The following is a 19,932-nucleotide window of genomic DNA, read 5'->3' as shown; positions in this document are numbered from 1 at the left end:
TTTCCTCAGAAAAATAATTTTTTTTTTCCCCCCTAGGGTGAGGAGTAAACTATGAATTTCTGGGCTTTAATACATAGTAGTCTTTCAAAGGCTTTTATTTTAGTATTATGTACACAAACATACCTATATTTTAAAATTATTTTATTTCCCTGTGTGAAGGAATTAGATCTACATGAAATAACACAGCTGTTTTATTTAAGCTTGAGTACAGAGTTTATGAGTATGTTATAGGATTCATTAAAGATCTTCTAAATGTAGGAAAGAGGAACATCTGACTATGTTAAGTTCTTCAAGGAGTTTATGCCCAGAAAAAAAGATGGCCAGGCAGTCACCCAGAAGTATTTATGGGTCAAATGATGGCACTCCACTTCAGATGAAGTACCTGGGGAGCACTTTTACTGTCTGAACATTGGCTATACCTGGTAGGAAAAAAAGACAGGCATAGTTTAAACAAAAAAGTAGTCGCTAACCTCTTTCTTTTCTGTTACATGTGAACCTATCTTTTAATTCTACTTCAGCTATAGATTCTATATTCTTTCTCTGTATTGTTTACTTTCCGAAATAAAGCTGAGCGAAGGTCAAAATGAAAAGGTGATGATTATATAATGTACTCGGGTTGTGATAGAGGAGACAGACGTGCAGGGTAAGATTGTAGCTATAGTTCTGACTCCAGCTCCCAGATGGATAACTGGTTATTATTGCATTCTTAACCCATATTCCTGCCTGATCTAAAAGAGATCCCTATACAGAAATGGTATTTGCTTGCTTCTCCCCATCCATCTGTTTAATAACCTCTGAATGTCCTAATGTACGAGTTGCTATAGTGAGGGAATCCAGGGCACTGAGACAGACACTGTTTGAGGTCAGGGAGGAAACTGGTTCATTGTTTGCATTTTAATAACTCAGGGCTCAGCTGAAATCAAGGCTTCACACATTTAGGTACCGTTAGAACCTGTATCGAGCTCCCGAGGACATTCACAAAGTAGCCAAGCCTGACAGAGCAGGAGTAATTATGAGTAAATCCTCCATATGAATAAGTTAAGTCAACAATACAGTGCAGGGTTGTCAATCTTTCCTTACCCTTTGAACTGCATTCTGAAACCTGAGGGTGCCACAAAGCCCTGTACCTCTGAAGTGGTGCCCCAGGAGTAGATCACAAGTTGACGTACACGCCAGTGGCTCTCCCAGGAGGTCCAACCGCTGGGCTGCGGGGTGGGGCAGAGCTAGGTGTGCTGGCAGCCTGCGGGGCAGTCCCCTCACTGTCACCCATGCAGCCTCTGCTGGGTCTCCTTTCCTCTCACTGTCAGGTATTCAAGTCGCCTGCCAGATGTCAGAATCGTAGAATCTTTGGGTTGGAAGGGACCTTTAAAAGTCATCTAGCCGAACCCCCCTGCAGTGAGCAGGGGCATCTTCAACTAGAGCAGGTTGCTCAGGGCCCCGTCCAACTTGACCTTGAGTGTTTCCAGGGATGCGGCATCTACCACCTCTCTGGGCAACCTGTGCCAGTGTTTCACCACCCTCATTGTGAAAAATTTCTTCCTTCTGTCTGGTCTGAATCTGCCCTCTTCTCATTTAAAACCGTTGCCTCTTGTCCTGTCGCTACAGGCCCTGCTAAAGTGTGCCCCCATCTTTCTTTTAAGCCCCCTTTAAGTACCAGAAGGCTGCAGTAAGGTCTCCCTGGAGCCTTCTCTCCTCCGGGCTGAACAACCCCAACTCTCTCAGCCTGTCCTCACAGGAGAGGTGCTCCAGCTCGAGGCCTTGTACCAGCTTGGCCTTTCTGCCTGTCGTGAGATGGAGACCTGCAGTGCCCCTCACCTGAACTGTGTTTCAGCTGGTTGCAGCTCAAAACCAGTAAATTCGGCATCTTTTTCTAGGGTGCACTGTCTGTTCTTACAACATGAAGAGAAGTAAACTGTAGGCATTTTAAAACAATGTACTGATGTGTGTAGATGCGCATTTTTCCTATCTTAAGCATAGAAAATACCATTGTAAACCAGTGCTAGTAGTATTTTAACATTTAGCATGTCTGAATGGAAATTGTTTCTAAATGTTCCTACGTATTTTCCTTCACAGTCTTTATGAATGCAGCAATACCAATAGCAGCTGTACTTATAGTAAGTATGGACTTCTCTAAGTAGTGTTAATTACAACTGCATTTTCAAGTATAAGTGACGTGGAAATGAGGAAGAAGGAGGACAGGATGCAAACCTGCTACGCATTTGCAATTCCTCTGGGAGAGAATGGAAAATGCCCACTTGTCAACTGTGACCACAAGCAGTCTGGAGTATGCAGCACTTCCCCAAACTGTTAAGAGAGTATAAATTAAGATTCTGTAAATGAAATGCTTATGAAATATGAAGTCTTTGTGTGTTTCCTTCCTGATGACAAAACACTAATGATGATGTCTGTCTCTTTGTAGACATTTGTGGTCCATGCTCATCTGACAAGAAGGGCTGACTTCTCCCCATCGGTGGCATTTGCCTCCATCTCCCTGTTTCATATTCTTGTGTCTCCGTTGTTCCTGCTCTCCAGTGTGGTTAGATCCACTGTCAAAGCTTTAGTAAGGTGAGAACTCTAAAATTAATATCTTTGCTATCACCTCTCCGACTTTTGAGAATATGTCTCTTGTTCTTTTTACAATAGCATGGTGATTATCTGTTGTTGTAAACTGCTTCCCAACTTTTTACCTTCCATGGTTCCCTTGGTTGCAGCATGTGGGCCAAGCTCTCTGCTGATACAATTGTCACAACCAATATTTTGTGGTCCACAGCTAGTACTTCATTGCTTAGAATGGGTTGAGCTATATTGGTACTGCATGCAACATATATGTGGTAACAAGAAAGGAAGTGGAAATTTACTGAAGATTTAGTTTTGTAAATGACCCAAATGTTCCCCTCCATCAAGCATGTAGAAGGGAAAAAGGTAATCACAGAAGCACATAGGTTTCAGCGTGTGTCTCTTGGTCTGTGCTCAGCCTCCACCCCTCTGCCTGACAGGTTGCCTGTTGGTGGAGAGTTAGACTTAAACAAATAAACACACAAACAAAAACCCATAAAAATCACTGTTAAGTGACTAAATGTCTACTCCAGATTTGATGAATTTTTACTTTCTTATGTACATGTTAGTCTGAGTGTTCAAAAACTGAAATAACAACCAGTAGAACTGCTGTGTCACTGGGAGTTATACTTTGAATATCAACAGACTTGTGTAAAAATGTCCTAATGCCTTTCATATGCTGTGTAACTCTACCTGACTGATAAGAGGGGAAGAGAGAGTTTGGGCTTCTTACTTTATTCAGACCTCTTTGTGACCTCCAATATAGCTGTCTTAAGAGCTTGTCTAAGCTATGGGACAGATACTGGACACCAGCCCTTGCTTAATTGCCTTTGTGTCGCTTTGGAGATGGAAAGGAGACTATGGCAGGAGGCTGAGATGACCCTTGCTGCTTTGAAATTCCCTGACAGTGCAAAGCCACAGCTGCGTCCTCTCTCCTAAGAAGTGTGAAACCTGAGAGCATCAGCAGCTGGCATGAGATGTTTCGCTGCCACTGTGGTAGCACCTAGTCATGGCAAATTGTCATGCTAAGATTGCAGCCAGCAAACTATCTGGGAGCCCGCACTGGTAGTGGGCATTTATTGTGGCTTGTCTAAAGTTTTCTTTGTGAATTCATTGCGTGCCTGTTAATGCTGCAGGAACAATTCTGAAACAATTGGCATCAACTAAGTATTAATTGTTGCTAGCCAGGAGTTGTTCATGAGTTATTCTGTAGTTAACTTCTTGTTAGCAAGACTGTTGCCCTGCCATTTGTAGCATAGACAGGAATCCCCGGGTTCAAACTCTGTACCAAAGTTGACGTGATCCTTGTCTTCCTGGCTATCTGCACCGCAGAAACCCAGGCAGTGTGCCAGAGCGCATTGCTCCAGTGCTGCTGGTGCTGCGCTAGATGTGTCTTCCCAGTACTCCACCCTTCAGTGCAGTATTTTGGAAGCACATGCCAGATAGTTTCAACCCATGCAAACACATGCTTGCTTAACTAGTTTGGAAAATGTGAAAAAGCAAGACAGTTAGTGGAAAGCTCTGTTTGCACTAATAGAGCACAACGAGTATTTACTTGCTATAACTGTGTCCTGCTGTTACACCTTCCTGCTACAGAGTAGCTGATCAGTAAAATCAGGTAAAAGCAACCTAATCTGATGAAGTTGTACTTCAGCTTTCTTTAGGCTGGGATATTCTAATTGGTTTTAGCAAGTGTACAAGACAGTTTCTCCTTTAGTGACAGAAAGGAACTAAGTGAAGCAGAAGACAATCCAGCAAGTGAAACCAGCCTGTAGAGGTGTTACTGGCTTTGCATCTCGGGCACTTCACAGCCCCTGCTCTGTTAATATTGGCTACGGTCTCTGATGCCAGATGCCATTAGGGACAACAATCTCCACAAATAAACTTAGTATCTCTAATCATTAGACATGTGCCCAACTGCAAAGAATCCTCAAGGATTGTCATTGACTCTAAAAGAACAACTGTGGTTCATTCCAATGGTAAAACAGATTTTAAGCTTCTATTCCACATAGGGCCTCTGCAAACTTTCCAAGTTGTGGGGCCAGGGTGTTTGCTTCTGAGAGGGGAAACTTGAAAGCCTTTAGGAAGGTCAGAAATTCTGTTATCTCTTTGAAAAGTTTTTTTAATATGTAGAGTGTTTGTGCCATTGAAAATTGAGATTGAGCAGACAATTGATGTATTTCTTAAATGTGAGGTCGTCAAGGACAAAGGGTACAGTGTACAATTTTCCATTAGCAAAGGTCAAGTGGCATTATGCATCTTACTGGGTTTAATATGAAACCGCTTTTTCAGCCAGCTGTGCAAATAACCATAATCAATACGTCTATTCTGTGGCTTAAAAATAAGCTCTGCCATGGAGATGTTGGAATACTAGTGAAATTGCAATGTCAGTGAGAGCTCTGCAGAGAATGTACTCTTTTTAATCTTTAAGAGTGTAGAACGGTGTGGCATCCTGAAATATGAGTTGCTGCCTCTAGCATAAGAGTTTCTCACAGCTGTACTGTGTTTCCTTGGTAATTGCCACAGGAGCAGCAATTCCAGAGTTAAGCAGAGCATTGGGCAGAGGGATTGCAGAGAAAAGTCTTGGCACTTAGAGTATAGCCACCTTGTTACACAGCCAGAGAGCAGAGAGCAAAAATCAAGCTATTAAATGGCTTAATAAAGACATGATCTTGTTTGGGTATAGGTGGTCCAAGAATATGTTTGCTTGTCTTCTCTTTCTCCCGCTCTAGATACCCGGGATTTTTCTATGTGCTCGTTATACCTTCAGAGCAATTACTCAAATGTCAGTGTAATTCTCCTATAGAGAATGTAGGTGCAGCTGCATACCAACTCCATGTAGGCAACACCTAAACCATCATTTGGTCCATTTAAAGGCATTTAAAATGTTCTTTTAAATATCTGGTTCACTGAACAAAAAAGGTAAGATCATTCCTAGCCCTGTTTTCCAGAGGTTTGTGCAAAGGGATATAAATATCTCTAGTGATGGGGCTTCTGATTTCTCCTTTGATATAATAGACCTTCCCATTAAGAAATTTTGGTCCAGCATTGAGCCTGAATTAGTTATTACTCCTCTTGTCCCATCCCAGATATTCTCACCCTTTTTAGTTGCTTAGACGGTAGTACTTGCTCTAGCTAAATTCATCCTGCTGTATATCTCTTAGTTCTCAGCTGCCATTAACAAGTGGGCAGGTTCACAGAAAAACTGTAGAACCAGTTCTTTCCTAGGGGTTCCCCAGATGGCTTCGATCTCTACTTGTAGGATAAGTGCTAACTGTACAGGGAACCTGCCTTAGGCAGTGCTGTAATGCCTTGCTGTAATGCTCTGGTTTTGGCACCAGTGGGGTATCTCATGAGGTTCTTAGAGGAAACTAAGTTTCCTTCTGAAGAAGAAATCCCTGGAAATGGAATGCAAAATAAATTCTTGGGTTTTTTCTTTTTATTTTTTAAGATTTGCATGCTAACAGATAGCCACATATCACCATGCTACAGGGGCGTTGTTTGCCTGTTTCTCACCAGTTAGCCTAAGGCTAAATATTGAAATCAATTTTTTCAGTCATTGTCCGTAAATTTATTTTTAGACGCTTAAGGCCTTCTGGCACTTTATCATTTTGGAGACTGATAGTTAACTTATTTCCAGTTAATTGAGCCCTTTTGATGTTGAGTTCATGATTCAGTCCACTTCCTTTACAAATTTGATTTGCTGTCCCTGTGAGTAGATTAGCCATACATTTTATAAAGTCAGGTACAGAGATTAAATTGATGTCGTGATCTGTTAAATGTCATAATAAAGGCACATTATCTCTTAGCTAATTAAATCTTAAGCAGCTTGGGAAGATTTTGTGCATTCTTCTTCGTTACTGGTTGTCAGGATTCCTTTTATATCTCATTTGTTGAACGCTGTTCTGTTAAGGTATATTCCTTTATCATGTTACCTTTTTTCATGTTACCTTATTTCAAAATACAAATTACTTTGTATTTTGTCATAGCTGGTTGAATTTTGCTCACGGTGTAGGGATTTCATCAGACTCCTAGCTTCGTAAGACTGTTCAGTAGAAATGACTGTGCAACACTTCAGTAACATAAATGACACTAACTCTACTTTAGCATGTGGCTTCAAAACGAGCTACTGTTGTAGCTGGTCTGTGTCTTGCCAAACGCCTGGAAAAATCTTTTGTGTAATCTCTCTGGTGGTATCAGAAAAAAAAAGACTTGAGAAGCACCTGCACAAACCGTTAAAACGTCATAGCTGTTAATAAAAAACAGGGCAGGTTTTGTCAACTTCCTTGCAGAGTAACTTCGCATTGCACATTTTCATATACCTGTAAACCAAATGAAAACAAACTGTGCAGCAGACAGTAGTTTCAATACTAAAAGGGATGCTTTATAATAAACATTGCGGTGAACAAAAGTTTTGCATTCCAGGTTGAGGTGTAATTCCGTTTTTTGCCTTTCAGTGTGCAGAAACTGAGTGAATTCCTGTCAAGTGAAGAAATTGGAGAAGAGCATGATAAGTCTTCAGAGCAAAGAAGTGCAGATAATCACAGCAAATACCAGGCAGTGGTGCGTAATGATGTTTAATGGCAGATGAAGTAGCTGGAGTAACTTGTACCCAGAATAATTTTTTTACTTTTCCATTTACTACTGATTATTTCCTGCAGTTGCAAAAACTCTTCTTAATATCCTGAACTGTATAGGTCATAACATGGTTGCTTGTGTACATTTTGCTGGTACTGCCACCAATTACTCCGTATTTCTGTCTTTCTGGTTTTGCACAGCCACTCAAGGTTGTTAACCGCAAGAGGCCAGCCAGGGAGGACTGGAACAATTACAGCTCTCACATGAGAAGACCCATTAACATCACAGAAGCAGATGATTTTTGTGTAAAGGTGATATGAAGGTCACTCTAATAACACTGTTACTATAGCTCACTGATAGTCACTTTTGTATTCTGATGGCAGTTTCAAATTCAAGAACCAGCAGTTGATGTGAACTGTCAGACACTTGTGCTCATATCAAAGGTTAACTTCCACTTGTCTTTTCTATGGCTTCCATTTTCAGAATTGACTACTGACCTCTATATTGTGATTAGCTGTGTATATCCCTCTAGATTTCATGCAGCAATTTTCCCTTTGAAGTGTTTAAGTCATAAGCCTGCTTTCGTGATAAATTTCCAACGTAGAACATAGAACAGCCCAGGTTGGAAGGGACCTCGAGAGATCGTCTGGTCCAGCGTTTTATGTATGCCAGACTCTGTCTTCCATTTCCAATGCCTGTATGGAAAAATGGTATGAAGAAAATGGAAACTGATTTTTTTTAAACATTCCTAAAATAATCTTGTTATGGGTCTTCCCTTCCTCTTTTGGAATTCCTAGTAGCCTTTCAAGATGAAATTAAAAACTAACCCCCAACTAACCTAACTTCTTTGAAAAAGAAATGAATATTACCCATGCCACTTTGAAGACTGATGCTCTTGATTTGCTATAGAAATAGCCAGAAGTAATAAAAATCCTGATGGTTGTTATAGTGATGATGCTGTTTATTTAGGAAGTCTGCTATTACATTTGCATTTTCAGCATAAGAGAATGAATAATTCCGTTTCATGGGACTAAGTAGGACAACTGGTAGTGCTTTCAGGTTTTTTAGAGGCTGTCATTTGACATGCTGTGCAGAATCCTTCTTCAATAGACTTCCAGGAAAATAAGAGGAATATTTGAGCAAAGGTTGGGGCAAGCGTGTTGGATCAGAAGACAGCCTGGAGTGACAACAAAGGAGAGGCCAGAGCAGTAACCTCTGTAAGGACAGTATTTATAAAGCCTTGAACAGAAAGCCAGGACCAGCTACAATCTTTGGCTCCATCTGCTGACATAGTTGTCACGGGCAGCACCTGGGTCAGGGAACTTCCCGTAGTTTCAGAGTACTGTCTGTCTGCAGCTCATTGCCCATGAAGGGGTGTTTTCTGAGACAGGATCCTCTGGCTGCCTTCGGTAATCTAGAGGGAGGAACACCACACTTTCTTTTGCTCATTTTTTCAGGTTGTTTCCCCAAGATAAGAGTATCACTTTTTTTTCCACGGTAGGATAAAGATGTCCCATTTCACTCTTCTCAGATCAAAACATGGTGTACCTTGTGTTGCTGAAAGGCTTTGAAGGCTTCAGTGGCTCTGAAAAAGCAACAGTAGAGGGTCCTATATAAATACAGGCCTTTTAAAATTGTCTCCTGTTTCCCATTTTTCACAGTATCCATTAAAATCTCCTTCACTTAAAGTCCTGAACAAACTTTGTTTCTTGCTTTTAGTCTTTTTCAGTGAAAAGATTCCTGTATCTCACAAAGCCTAGGTTATCTGAGAATCATATCAGAAATAAAAAGGAAAGTACTGTAATAGGCAGCAACATATAATTTCTGAGGAAAGTTCTGCAAATCTGTTTGGAATTTGGACTGCATACTTGCTGTATATGCTGCAGTGTGTCTATAGGGACACTCAGTAGTGTGCTCTGCAGAGAGCAAATCATGACCCTGTATATAATTTAATGATGTTGGAATCACTTCACTTATTTCATGTGCCCACCTTACAAATAACAGAACAAAAGAAACCCTAAACAGCAACTCCTTCTTCCCCAGGAATTTTCCATACTTTTCTAATTGTGCTTGTTTGAGTTCAGAGATTCTTGCACATCAGCATACAGGCCTTTACAGTCACTTGATCTATTTCCTGCAGTGAGCAAAGGCGAACGCTGTTCCTATGCTCAGTGTAACCAAAACAGAAGAAGTGTCTCTGATGTTGAAAAAAGAAGTCAGCTCTAAAGCTGGTTTTCTGTTTCTTTTTTCTCCATCTTGGCATAGATCACAAATGGGTTTTTCACTTGGACACCTGAAGGCCCTCCAGCATTGTCCAACATTGATATCCGAATCCCTCAAGGTAAAAAATTACATCAGAGATACAGAATAAGATGTTTTTTCATGAGCATTTGATAAATCAGAAGCTTATATATGCTCTCCTCTCTCACAGGTCAGCTAACAATGATTGTAGGACAGGTTGGCTGTGGTAAGTCATCTCTCTTGCTAGCCATACTTGGTGAGATGCAGAAGATGTCTGGGAACATATTGTGGAGCAGGTAGTGCTATTTAAAAAATCAAGCTTGCGTTGAGTAGTAATGCAGAAAAAAAGCCACAATCTGTCCCAGGAACCTTTTTGTGGAGTCAGGGATTTTGTAGGTGTACATTCAAGATAAAAAACTTACCCAGACAGTGGGGGAGCACATCAGAAAGAACCCACAGCCAGGGTCAAACAAGCTAGCTATTCCATTCATAGGAATAGATAACCATACTTGGGCATTTTGCACTCCAGCAACATAACCTGAGTGAAATCGTTACTAATTTAGAATCAGAATTCATTAGCTGAAGCGTTGTGCTACTACAGAAGGCATTTGCACTTTCAGACGTAGGCTCATGTCTTTGAGTGGAACTATAAAGAGGTACTGGCTTACTAGAGTGGTCCCTGGCTGTGCTTGTAGATGTGTGCTCCATCCCAGCGCCGGTCTAGTGCCTGAGAAGTTGAAGAGATTTTTTGTAAGTGGCAGTGACCTCAGGGTACTCCCCCAGTGCATCCTGCCTGATTTGACAAGAGGCAGATAGTCATGTCCTTCCCTCCTTTCCCAAGGGGACCCAGCAGCTGCGCTCTGACAGCCAGATATAGGCAATACTTGTGCCTAACTTTTGTACTGGCCGTGAAGGGAGGAATAAAAATGCTACCAAACTCCAACAGCTGTACTGTTAGGGCTTGGTGTCTTGGCCCTCAAACTAAGTGACAGATGGTATAATATCAATATATTGTATAATGATATACCAATATATTGTATAATGATATAATATATAAATATGTACACAACTCCTGTATGTGGTTTCTGGTAAGTTACTGCTATGTCTAGTACAATGTCTGATTAATGTGTGTTAACATTTTTAGTTTGTTTGTTTGTTTTACAGTACTTCCTAGCCATACAGACTACACTTTGCTTTTTGGGATACAATTATTTGTAGGTAAAGCTTAACAAATTGCAGAAGAACTTAGAGAAACAATTAATTTTATTTCCAACTGATTTGGGATGAAGGAACAACAGTGCAACTGTAAGTCAAATCCATGCACTCTGATGGACAGAGGGTTGTTGTTACCCAGTGGGTTCTGCACTGATTTTGTGAAACAAGTCTCACAAATTCCTTGAGTGTTTATAGAGAGATATTATTTATATCCAGCCTTCATACATAATCCGGTCACACTACTCATAATTGCACATACTTTACTAGTAATAGTACAAGGGAAGGAGGTTCCCTATTTTATAGGTGGGAAAAATGAAACAGAGGAAGGGTGACCCTTTTGGCTGGTGAGGGGGATGAGAACAGAAGCCAAAATTCCACACTGTGGTGATCTATCCATTAAAACACACTTCTCTAAGCAGAAGTTCAGTGTCTGGTGAGGAGCCATACAGAATCCTTGCAGCCTTATTAGGTGAGCTAATTTCATTTCAGCAAGGCTGTAATTTTTTACAGATGACATAACATGATTAAGAAGTGTAATCTGAATGTCTGATGCTAAACTAAAACAGATGACATGATGGTTCTGATCAGACTGTGTTTTTAAATAGCACTTGTTTAGAAGTATGTGCTTCACAACAGTGTAAAGGTCAGAACTGGTTTTCATGTCCTCTACATGTGCCAAAGTATCACAAGGTAAAATTCAGTTGTTATCACATTTGCTTTGCTATCTGTCAGATGTGTATAAAGGGGCTTGTGGCTGAAACAATCTTAGCACTGTAAGTGCTGGCTGCACAGGGACAGATTAGGTTTTGTCTCATCTTTCAGAGCTGCTACCATGTGCACCGGACTATTCAGAATGACACATGCAGTCAGTGTGGGCTGCACACCTGTGTTGTAAAGCTATTGGATGAAAGCTCCCTTAATTTGTTAAGAAAATACTAATGCCTGACCAGGTACATGCAACATTATCCCAGGTTTGAGGAGAGTAGTCTTACCAAGTCATCACCAGAGCTCACAGACTTAGCTCAGGCAATAAAATGTGTCACCAAAATCAGTAAGATCCTTGTTACAGCTCGCTCTTTGGGATGAGATGAATGCTTGGCTTCAGTCATTCACGTTACAGAATAGTCCTGAATTATTTAATTCCAAATTTCCTTCCCCTTCCCTTCCTCTAAGGTCACAGCTATGAAGACAAAAGATACATCCTGCTGACATGTCACTCAGTGCTCAGGAAATCTGGATTCTATTCCTGGCCCTTCCCTTGGTCTGAATGGATAACCTTGCACAAGTCATTTCCCTTCTCTGTGCCTCCATGCTCTATTGATAAAACAGGATTAACTGCATATCATCTTTATTTGCTTCTCTGTAAATTATTTGTTTCAAAACCTTAAAAAGAAATGTAATTTATTCCTGGCTAGGAATTGGCTAAATAGAAGTGAGCACTGGCTCATTTGTGATTTGATTTTGTTGTTTTGTTTCTATTACACTGTGTGCCTGGAAGATCCAGCTCAGATTACTGCCCCTTATCCAAAGCAGACTGAGAGCATCTCAGCATAAATATTTTATAATATGGTTAGAGATTAATAAAAATAGAGAAATCATTGTTTACTATTTACATTCTGAACAGATGGTAAATAGTATTGCTGTGACTGGTTATTGAGTAAATAATTACAGTATATGCCATGCTAATTTCTTCTGGGCAGCATGTCACTTTAAATAGTCCCAGTTGAAGTCCAGGGAGCAGTTTATAGTATAAATCTTTTTGGAGTAAATCATATCAGAAAATTGCCCTAATTGAGAAATAGTTTGCTCAAACAGAATGATGTAATTTGTTTCTAAACAAGTCGTATATACTCCCATGTGAATCTGGAGTCCTTATAAGGTGAAGGAAATACTAGATTCGTTAAGGTTATTAACAGATTTTCTTCCACTTGATGTGGAGTTGACTGTTTTAATCAAATTACAATACTTTTTAAAGTTATTTTGATGCCTAAAAAGTACATCAATTTTTATAAGTATGTGCTTACTGGAGTTTTCAGAAACATCCAGGTACTTTATTTTATTTAAATCGGAAATGGAGATCTGAAGGCTTGAAAATCTCAGTAGCACATATTTGCGTCTTTAGACATCCATACACCTTGAAATATTAGATCTAGACCTCATTACCAAACATACATGACTTTGACGTTTCAACACTGGTAGGAGATAAATGCATCCTTAATTGCCAGCAGTATGCAGGAAAGGGGGGAAAGGAGGCATAAAACAAAGTCAAAGGGGGAAAAAATGGGTTGAAAAGGCTGAGCTAAAACTCCAAATGGAGAATTAATGTTTTGCAGCTACAGAACAAGGGCAATTCCCTGGGAATTGATCTACCAATACTTGCGTGTGAAAATTGTGGCACCTGTGCTGTGTAGCAAAAGAACGTGGTTAACGGAGGAAATCGGGACGTTGCTGTGCACTGCTGCACTTCGTGTTACCCTCTGCAAATCTTTCGTGCCCCGTGAGCATGGCGCTTCGCCCTGGTTTCTGAGCAGAAACTGGAGCAAAGCTGCAGACCTGCAGTAAGCACAGGTAAATTGTGCTAGACACGAGGGGCCCTGGCTGATCTCTGCTTCTTGAGCTACATTGATGCATTATGAGCTGCACAGTTTTCTGCCTGTCTTGCAGGCTGGTGTAGGAAAAGAGCACAGCGGAGAGGGAGTTGCTGTCATGTACAAATACTACATGTTGTAAGTTATCAGGGTGTTCCCCAGCAGAACGGATGCCTGGCCTTCTTCGGGGTGGTCTGTGAAGCAGGAACCAACGTTTGCTGTTCAGGGTCTTGGTGTTGTGCATGGAAGGGCTGGAAAAGATATTCCTTATTTCAGCCCCTTGATAGCTTCTGTAAAGAATATGTTGCTCCTTAATGATATGCAGCAGGTTCAGGGGTGTTTGTAGAAGGTGGCACTGAGCTCACACAGTCGCTAAAGGCCAGTGGAGTGTGAGGTAACTGTGGGAAAGCCTTGTTCAGTACACTGACCTTTGAAATAAAGATACTGGTGGCTGGCTGGGGCTCTCAAATCCTACAGTAAATTGAATTTAGATACAGTCATTGCTTACTATGCATAAACTTTTTGGAAGTGTCTCAAACCAACCTTTTAAACTGCAGGTGTAGTTTTCTTTCCTGGATTAAGCAAATGGTATTAGCATGAAGTTAATGAGACTGTTGTCTTTAAAGCATGAAAAACTTTGTTCCTCCTTGATTTTGTTTATACCACTTGACACACAGATTTTTCATTCTTTTCAATGGAACTGAATCTAACATCAGTGATAAGTATGGCCAGTCATTCTGTCAGAACAACTCTGTGAACATCTTGGTACACATTTAAAAATAGTGAAGTCAAAACCTGTCCCACAGATTTGGGCACATCTCCCCAAGGATAGGGCTGATACAGAACGTAGCATGTTGCAAGTCAACTGAAGGTGGGATTTGGGGTTCAAACTAACCCATTATATGCTGCAAAGGTGCAGTTACTGCCATGGAAAAATACAGTATCAAAAATTATCAGTTTGTTTTCCTGGAAAATGTCCTTTTTTTTTAATGGAACTGCATTTTTGTCACACTAGGACTTCTCAGTTCTGTTAACACCTCCAGGACAAAGTGGAGGCGATTTTATTTGTTGAGTCAAATGTGATGTTTAGAAGGGGAAAAAAAAGTTACCAAATTTTTTTTTGACCGCTAAAATCAAGTCAGTTTGTGTAGAAGGAACAGATGCTGCTCTGCAGCTCTGTGATAAATACTGTTTGCAGTCTGTGCACTAAGTGGAATTTAATAGTTTTTCTTTCTGGGCAGATTGCCTGTGCTTCCTTAAGTAAACAGTCTTTGCTTTCTATTTGTGATGCAGCTGTACTTCTGACAGCGAGACGGGGGAAGATGTCAGGTATGGTATTGTATGCAATTTTTGGTCTTCCTACTAAATAGATTGCAATAGAAGGAACCAAAGGTTTCTAAAATCTGTGCTTGAGATTTTCAAAGTCAGAATTCTGAAAATCAGTGGAACTTTCACTGCATTAATTAGCTTACGATACAATTTTTGAAATTACCCATGTGACTTACAAAAATAAGAGCTGGATTTCTTCTACGAAAACATTGCTGTTTGACAATTTTGAAAATCATATCTCAACTTTCCTGTATGTCTATGAAAATCCTTCTCTTAAAGTCTGAACTAGATTATTCCCTAATGCTACACTTTAAAAAATAGTATCAAGTATTGCTTTAAATGTTTCATGTATTAAAGCAAATTCTCCCCATTACCCTTCTCTTCATTTTTTTACATCCTGTCATAAGTTTATTTTCCCACCTAGCATTCTTCAGACACACACAAACTGAGAAGTGTAGGGAGTAGCAGATTAGTCCATCTGTTGGCAAGGGATCCTTGCACAGAAATTATTTTTACGTGATTAACTATCTACCAAATCAACTGAGAGCAAAGCTTTCCGACACAGTTGTCATTTTCGTGTGGCGCACAAACCTCCAGAATGGCAAATCTTGTAGAAGTGACAGTTCTGTCCCTAAGGCAGTGAGAACTTCGTTACTGAAATCAGTGGAAGAAAAATGTCATACGATGTCCCTTTTCTTGACATATGCTAAACTGTGTGTATTCTACTGACCAGGATATTTTCTTGGTTCTTTGACACACCAACTATTCTACTACCTTTTCTTTAGATTTATTAGCCTCTTCTCTCCCATTTACCTTATTTCTCAGACTTGTTACCTGGTTGTCAGACTGAGTCCTGAAGAACTTCTGCTCCCATCTGTGTGTAGTACAAGAGGGAGTTCCATGTATCTAACGAGTAAGCTTCATGGCAAAGGATACTTGGAAATCTCACAGCTCTTTCTGTAAAAGAGAGACTGCAATTTCTGAGGGAGGTTAAAGTAAAACCATTTGAACCCACAAGATACAAGAGAAATTATCAGAATTCGACATTCACGTGTTTGAAACTATTACAGGGATGGACAGCAAACAGTGAGATAACATGCACAACAGTATGGCAAGCATGTTAAAAAGTAGGAAAGAATATTAGACTGTGTGAAGCGATTACCTACATTATCATATGTTCTGGGCATTAACCTATTGGTTAACTGCTGTAGGAACATGCCTCGTGGTTTTGTTGCACTAGCATGCTGTGGAGCATTTTTGGTGTTCTCAAAACAGATGGTATTTTGAGCCAAAGTCTTGTGAGGTCTTGAGCATTTAGCTCATAGGTCTTGAATACTTTCTACAATGTTGTTTAGCACTTCTCAAAATTGAAGCTTTAACCTTACCTTTTTTAGGTCAATATCACATGGTACAGAATTTTAGCATACTTAAGAGAGTTTTATTTCTGTTGTGCAGTCATTTTATTGTATTTTTAATTATAGCATAGTGATAGTACTTTAAGGTGTTATTTGCATTGTCTAAAATAATTGAATTTAAAAAAACCCCAACCTTCTCTTTGTTTTATGCAGCCCAGAGAAAGAATCTCCTGTTGACACGGAATTCAGGTACAGTACTTGAAAAATTAATGGGAACCTTCAGAGCTCCCTTCCAACCCCAGCCATTCTGTGACTCTGTGAACATTCTTCGGAATTGTCTACACTTAATGAGTAGTTCCTCCTCAGAAGGCAGATTGGTTGTCTCTGTATGCAGCCACTGCAAGATTTAGAAGTAAAAACAAGCAAGTGGCCCTTGCAGTTTAATAACGGCAAAAAAGTATGCTCCTGAATACTCAGGACTGGCAATAATCAGAATGTTCTACTACCTACCATCAGACTGAAAATGATGGAAACATAGTTTTTTGTTCATGCGGTAATAGTATAGGGCAGGACAGTAAACATTTCTCTCTCATCTGGAGAATGTTTGATTTTGAGTTTTTGGCTGATATTAGAAATTCATGAATTGTGCAAAATAATCGAGATAAAACTGTAGTCAGTGATCCAAAACACACAGGAAAGGCTTTGCAGTGTATTATTTCCTCTACCATTATAATGATAACTCCATTGCATTTTAAGTGCATCTATTTTCTTCTAAAAATTGCCAACATTTCAGGCTTGGTAGGTTTATTAAGGCACTGAGATTCATTTATGAATGTTCCTTAATAGTCTTATAGTCAAGTACTCAATAGTCTTATAGTCAAGTCAAATAGTCTTATTTTCAGTGATCTTGAATGCATACTGAGCCTACTGGACTTAACGAAATGTGAAGATAGAGTTAGATTAATAACTTTAAACAACCTTGACAGTGTTGTTTCTGATTCTAAATTAATGAACAGGCTTGATTCTATATTAGCCAAAGCACATAGTCTCCAGGGAGCTCAGGGAAGGTTTTCCCTATTTATTGTAAGGTTGGATTTTGCTGTCTGCCTCTGTGATAATTGAGAGGCCGTGGTTAGTCTGTCTTGTGTTATCAGAGGAAAAAAATTGCACTCCTTTGGTGAAAATGCATGTTTGTTTATGCAGTCCGGGGGTAGGAGGCATATACTTCTGCCTGCAGACTAAATTCCTTGTAAGTTTTTGTCTGCTAAGCCATTTGTTTGCATTCAGTCTCTTAAGCGTGAAAGCTTAGGTAGGTTCGAGGCAGGCTTTCAGAGAAATCGTTGCACACTCCATTTCAGAATATTTTGTTCTCTGGATTTTTGGCCACATGTTTCTCACAGTTTCAGTAAAAGATTTGTTTGATTGCGCTGTAGATATGCAATAGATTTCTCTCATGATTCAAGCACTTGCAAGCTTTTTGCTTATGTCGAAATATGATCTGCCCTGATATGTTATCCTAGTGTCAATTTGCGATTAAGATTAATTTAGAGAGGTTTACTAAATTCTAAGTCCATAATGAGTTTTGGCAAGCTTTTTGCTTGTTGCCAAATTCCTTGCAGTAATTCTCACTGATGGCCTAAAAGCAGAATGTAAGCCAAACATGAATGGTGTCCCCAGGCATTGTGCTGGTTCTCAGCATGGAGTGCATCTTAACTGGCTGTGCCCGTATCTTCACTGAACAAAAAAACACTTTTTACAAAAGTTGTAAAAACACTTTCCTAAAAACCCTGCTACTATTTTTCAAAAAATAAATTAGAAGTAACTTATCAATCACTTTGAGAATTAAGAGCAGCAAAGGCTCAGTTTCAAGCAATGAAAAGGACGGGAAGGGAATACATGTTCATCTTGGAATGCTCAGAGCAATTTTTGTCATTCATTGGGATGAAAATTTCATACTAATTGAAAAAAATGCTTCCCTCTTGAGGCAGAATTGAATGCTCTGAATTAGATTTTGCGACTGCAGGCTGGGCTGCCTAGGGGATTTTTTTCTGTCTTTTTTTTCCATTTTTCTGTTTCTGTTCCATTTTCCAATAAAGAGAATTCATAAAACATAATTGAATTCTAATGAGCCATCAGATATCTGAACTTGGAAGCATGTTAGGAGGGTATTGTAGCTGTGTGTTCTTTCAGGTCATCAAAGAAAATTGGATCCTATAATGACTTCTAAGCAAGCTTGGTGAAAGCCTGAAAAAATGAGCAGGGCAAGTGACCTTAACTTCTGATAAAAAAAGATAAAGCGCCTGGTGTATTTTGGCAGCTCATGGTTTGAATTGCATTCAGGTCCAACTAGAAAGAGGCTGCTTGTAATGGCTGTCTAGCAGACAAAGACTATGTTTGGGTGAGAGGTCCTATCTTTATATTGGATTAGTGATATAGCTGGAAGGAAAACAGATATGCTTTTAGGTGTATGATCCCTCTTTTGTCCCTTTTCTGGGGAAACGGTGATATGCCAATGAGTTTTCCAACAGTATCAGGTTGTTCTAATAAAAAGTGTTGTCTTTCTCCCAGCTCGCCTTACTGAGGTTTGTAGTGCACAACAGCCAACAAAAGCACTACTGCTTCACTAGTAGGCAGATACTTCTATTTTTAAATAGTAACAATAATAATCCCTACGAAATAAAATATGCATGCTGAGATCCTGTTGACCATACCTGGTAAGTTGTACCTTCTGACTGGTACAATACAGGGGCAATTCCACAGGTGGAAATTTAGCAAATATTTGTCTCTGTTCTCTTTTCTTGTCTTTATAGACATAGAAAGATTTTACCCATGGCTACCCACTTACTTTATGACTCAAGTTCTCAGAATGGGGAAAATAAATGTGTTGGGAGTAGGGGGGAATTGCCTTTTGGCATGTGTGGAGTTGTTATTTTTTTTTAAACACCTTAAAAATATGTTTTTAGAACGTCCCTCCTGAAATGTGTTGCCTGACTAGTGATCTGCTATACATTTTTTTATTAGTCTATCAAAATGGAGTTGGGATTCAATCTTTGGTAGTTTTCTCCTGCCCACCTCACAGCAGAAAAAGAGGGAACAAACTGAAATTCAGTTAGGTGAACAATTTCAGCATTCTGTTGGAAATTTGACATCTTATGTATTTCCTTGATGGGAAACCTATTGATTTTCCTAAAGAAAAGAAATGAAAGACAACATTTCTGAAGACTTAATACCAGTTTCTTCCTTTACAAGAAAATGGTTTCCAAAAATGCCTACTGCACTGGTAAGCTGCAAACTCTGTTGTGTTTGGTTTTTTTCCCCAGGAAAAGAGGCTCAGTAGCATATGCATCACAGAAGCCTTGGTTGCTCAATGCCACAGTGGAAGAGAATATCACATTTGAAAGCCCTTTTAACAAACAGAGGTAAGAGGTTCCAGCAGTGTTGCATGCTTTACTCCCATTCCCCCTGAGTAATGGAGTTGCACAGGCCTCAGTTCACGCACGGCTCCCCACCTCCCTCTAGTAACAAACACACTGCGCCTGCCTGAACGTGACAAAAGACCTTGAGTTCTGCGGGGTCTCCCTCTGACCATGTTTTTCCTGAAGGACACAAGGGACAGAGTTCAGTCTCTCTTGAACTTAAGTGTAGACGTATTTTCATTTCCAAGGACCGTGTTTCTGTAGCACGCGGTATTCTCTGCTTACACCTAATTGACTAGTTTAACTGTCTTAGAAGGACATAAGCTGTTTGGGAGTGGGAATGTTGTTTATTACAATTTCACTGTTTGATACATTGTGAGGGATTAATGGGCTGCCTTTTTATACAGTATAAATGCCCACCAAAGATTCTAAAATACTTAAAAGTTAATTGCTGGTATTCCATCCCGCCCGCCCTTAAAAGAAGTGGTTGGCTATGTATTCACATCCTACACACACTTTTTTCTGTCATCCTTGGCTATTGAAACAAGAAACAAAGGCCCCAGGAATGAAAAAAGTTAAATGCTAAAGAACAACAATATACCATGGAAGAAGTTGTGCTTGTTTTGCCTGGTTTTATCTATTAAATATTTTTAA

At 39.8% G+C, this 19,932-nt stretch overlaps 1 protein-coding gene across 1 annotated transcript in view; it reads left to right on the top strand.

Annotated features, from left to right (window-relative positions):
- Positions 1-19,932, top strand: part of ABCC8 (ATP-binding cassette, sub-family C (CFTR/MRP), member 8) — a gene marked incomplete at its 5' end in the record, with an annotated part of 79,875 nt that overhangs the window by 31,487 nt on the left and 28,456 nt on the right. Inside the window, 9 exons of the mRNA XM_010289036.1 lie at positions 2,074-2,114; positions 2,420-2,565; positions 7,014-7,119; positions 7,335-7,445; positions 9,400-9,475; positions 9,566-9,671; positions 14,472-14,507; positions 16,076-16,111; positions 19,183-19,281. Coding sequence (XP_010287338.1) covers positions 2,074-2,114; positions 2,420-2,565; positions 7,014-7,119; positions 7,335-7,445; positions 9,400-9,475; positions 9,566-9,671; positions 14,472-14,507; positions 16,076-16,111; positions 19,183-19,281 — 757 coding nt within the window. The remainder of the gene's footprint in view (positions 1-2,073; positions 2,115-2,419; positions 2,566-7,013; positions 7,120-7,334; positions 7,446-9,399; positions 9,476-9,565; positions 9,672-14,471; positions 14,508-16,075; positions 16,112-19,182; positions 19,282-19,932) is intronic.

Source organism: Phaethon lepturus, unplaced genomic scaffold, assembly GCF_000687285.1.
Source record: "Phaethon lepturus isolate BGI_N335 unplaced genomic scaffold, ASM68728v1 scaffold14126, whole genome shotgun sequence".
In the NCBI taxonomy this organism is placed as follows: domain Eukaryota; kingdom Metazoa; phylum Chordata; class Aves; order Phaethontiformes; family Phaethontidae; genus Phaethon; species Phaethon lepturus.
Note: the sequence above shows the minus strand (reverse complement) of the source record. Positions and strands in the feature narration are given on the sequence as shown.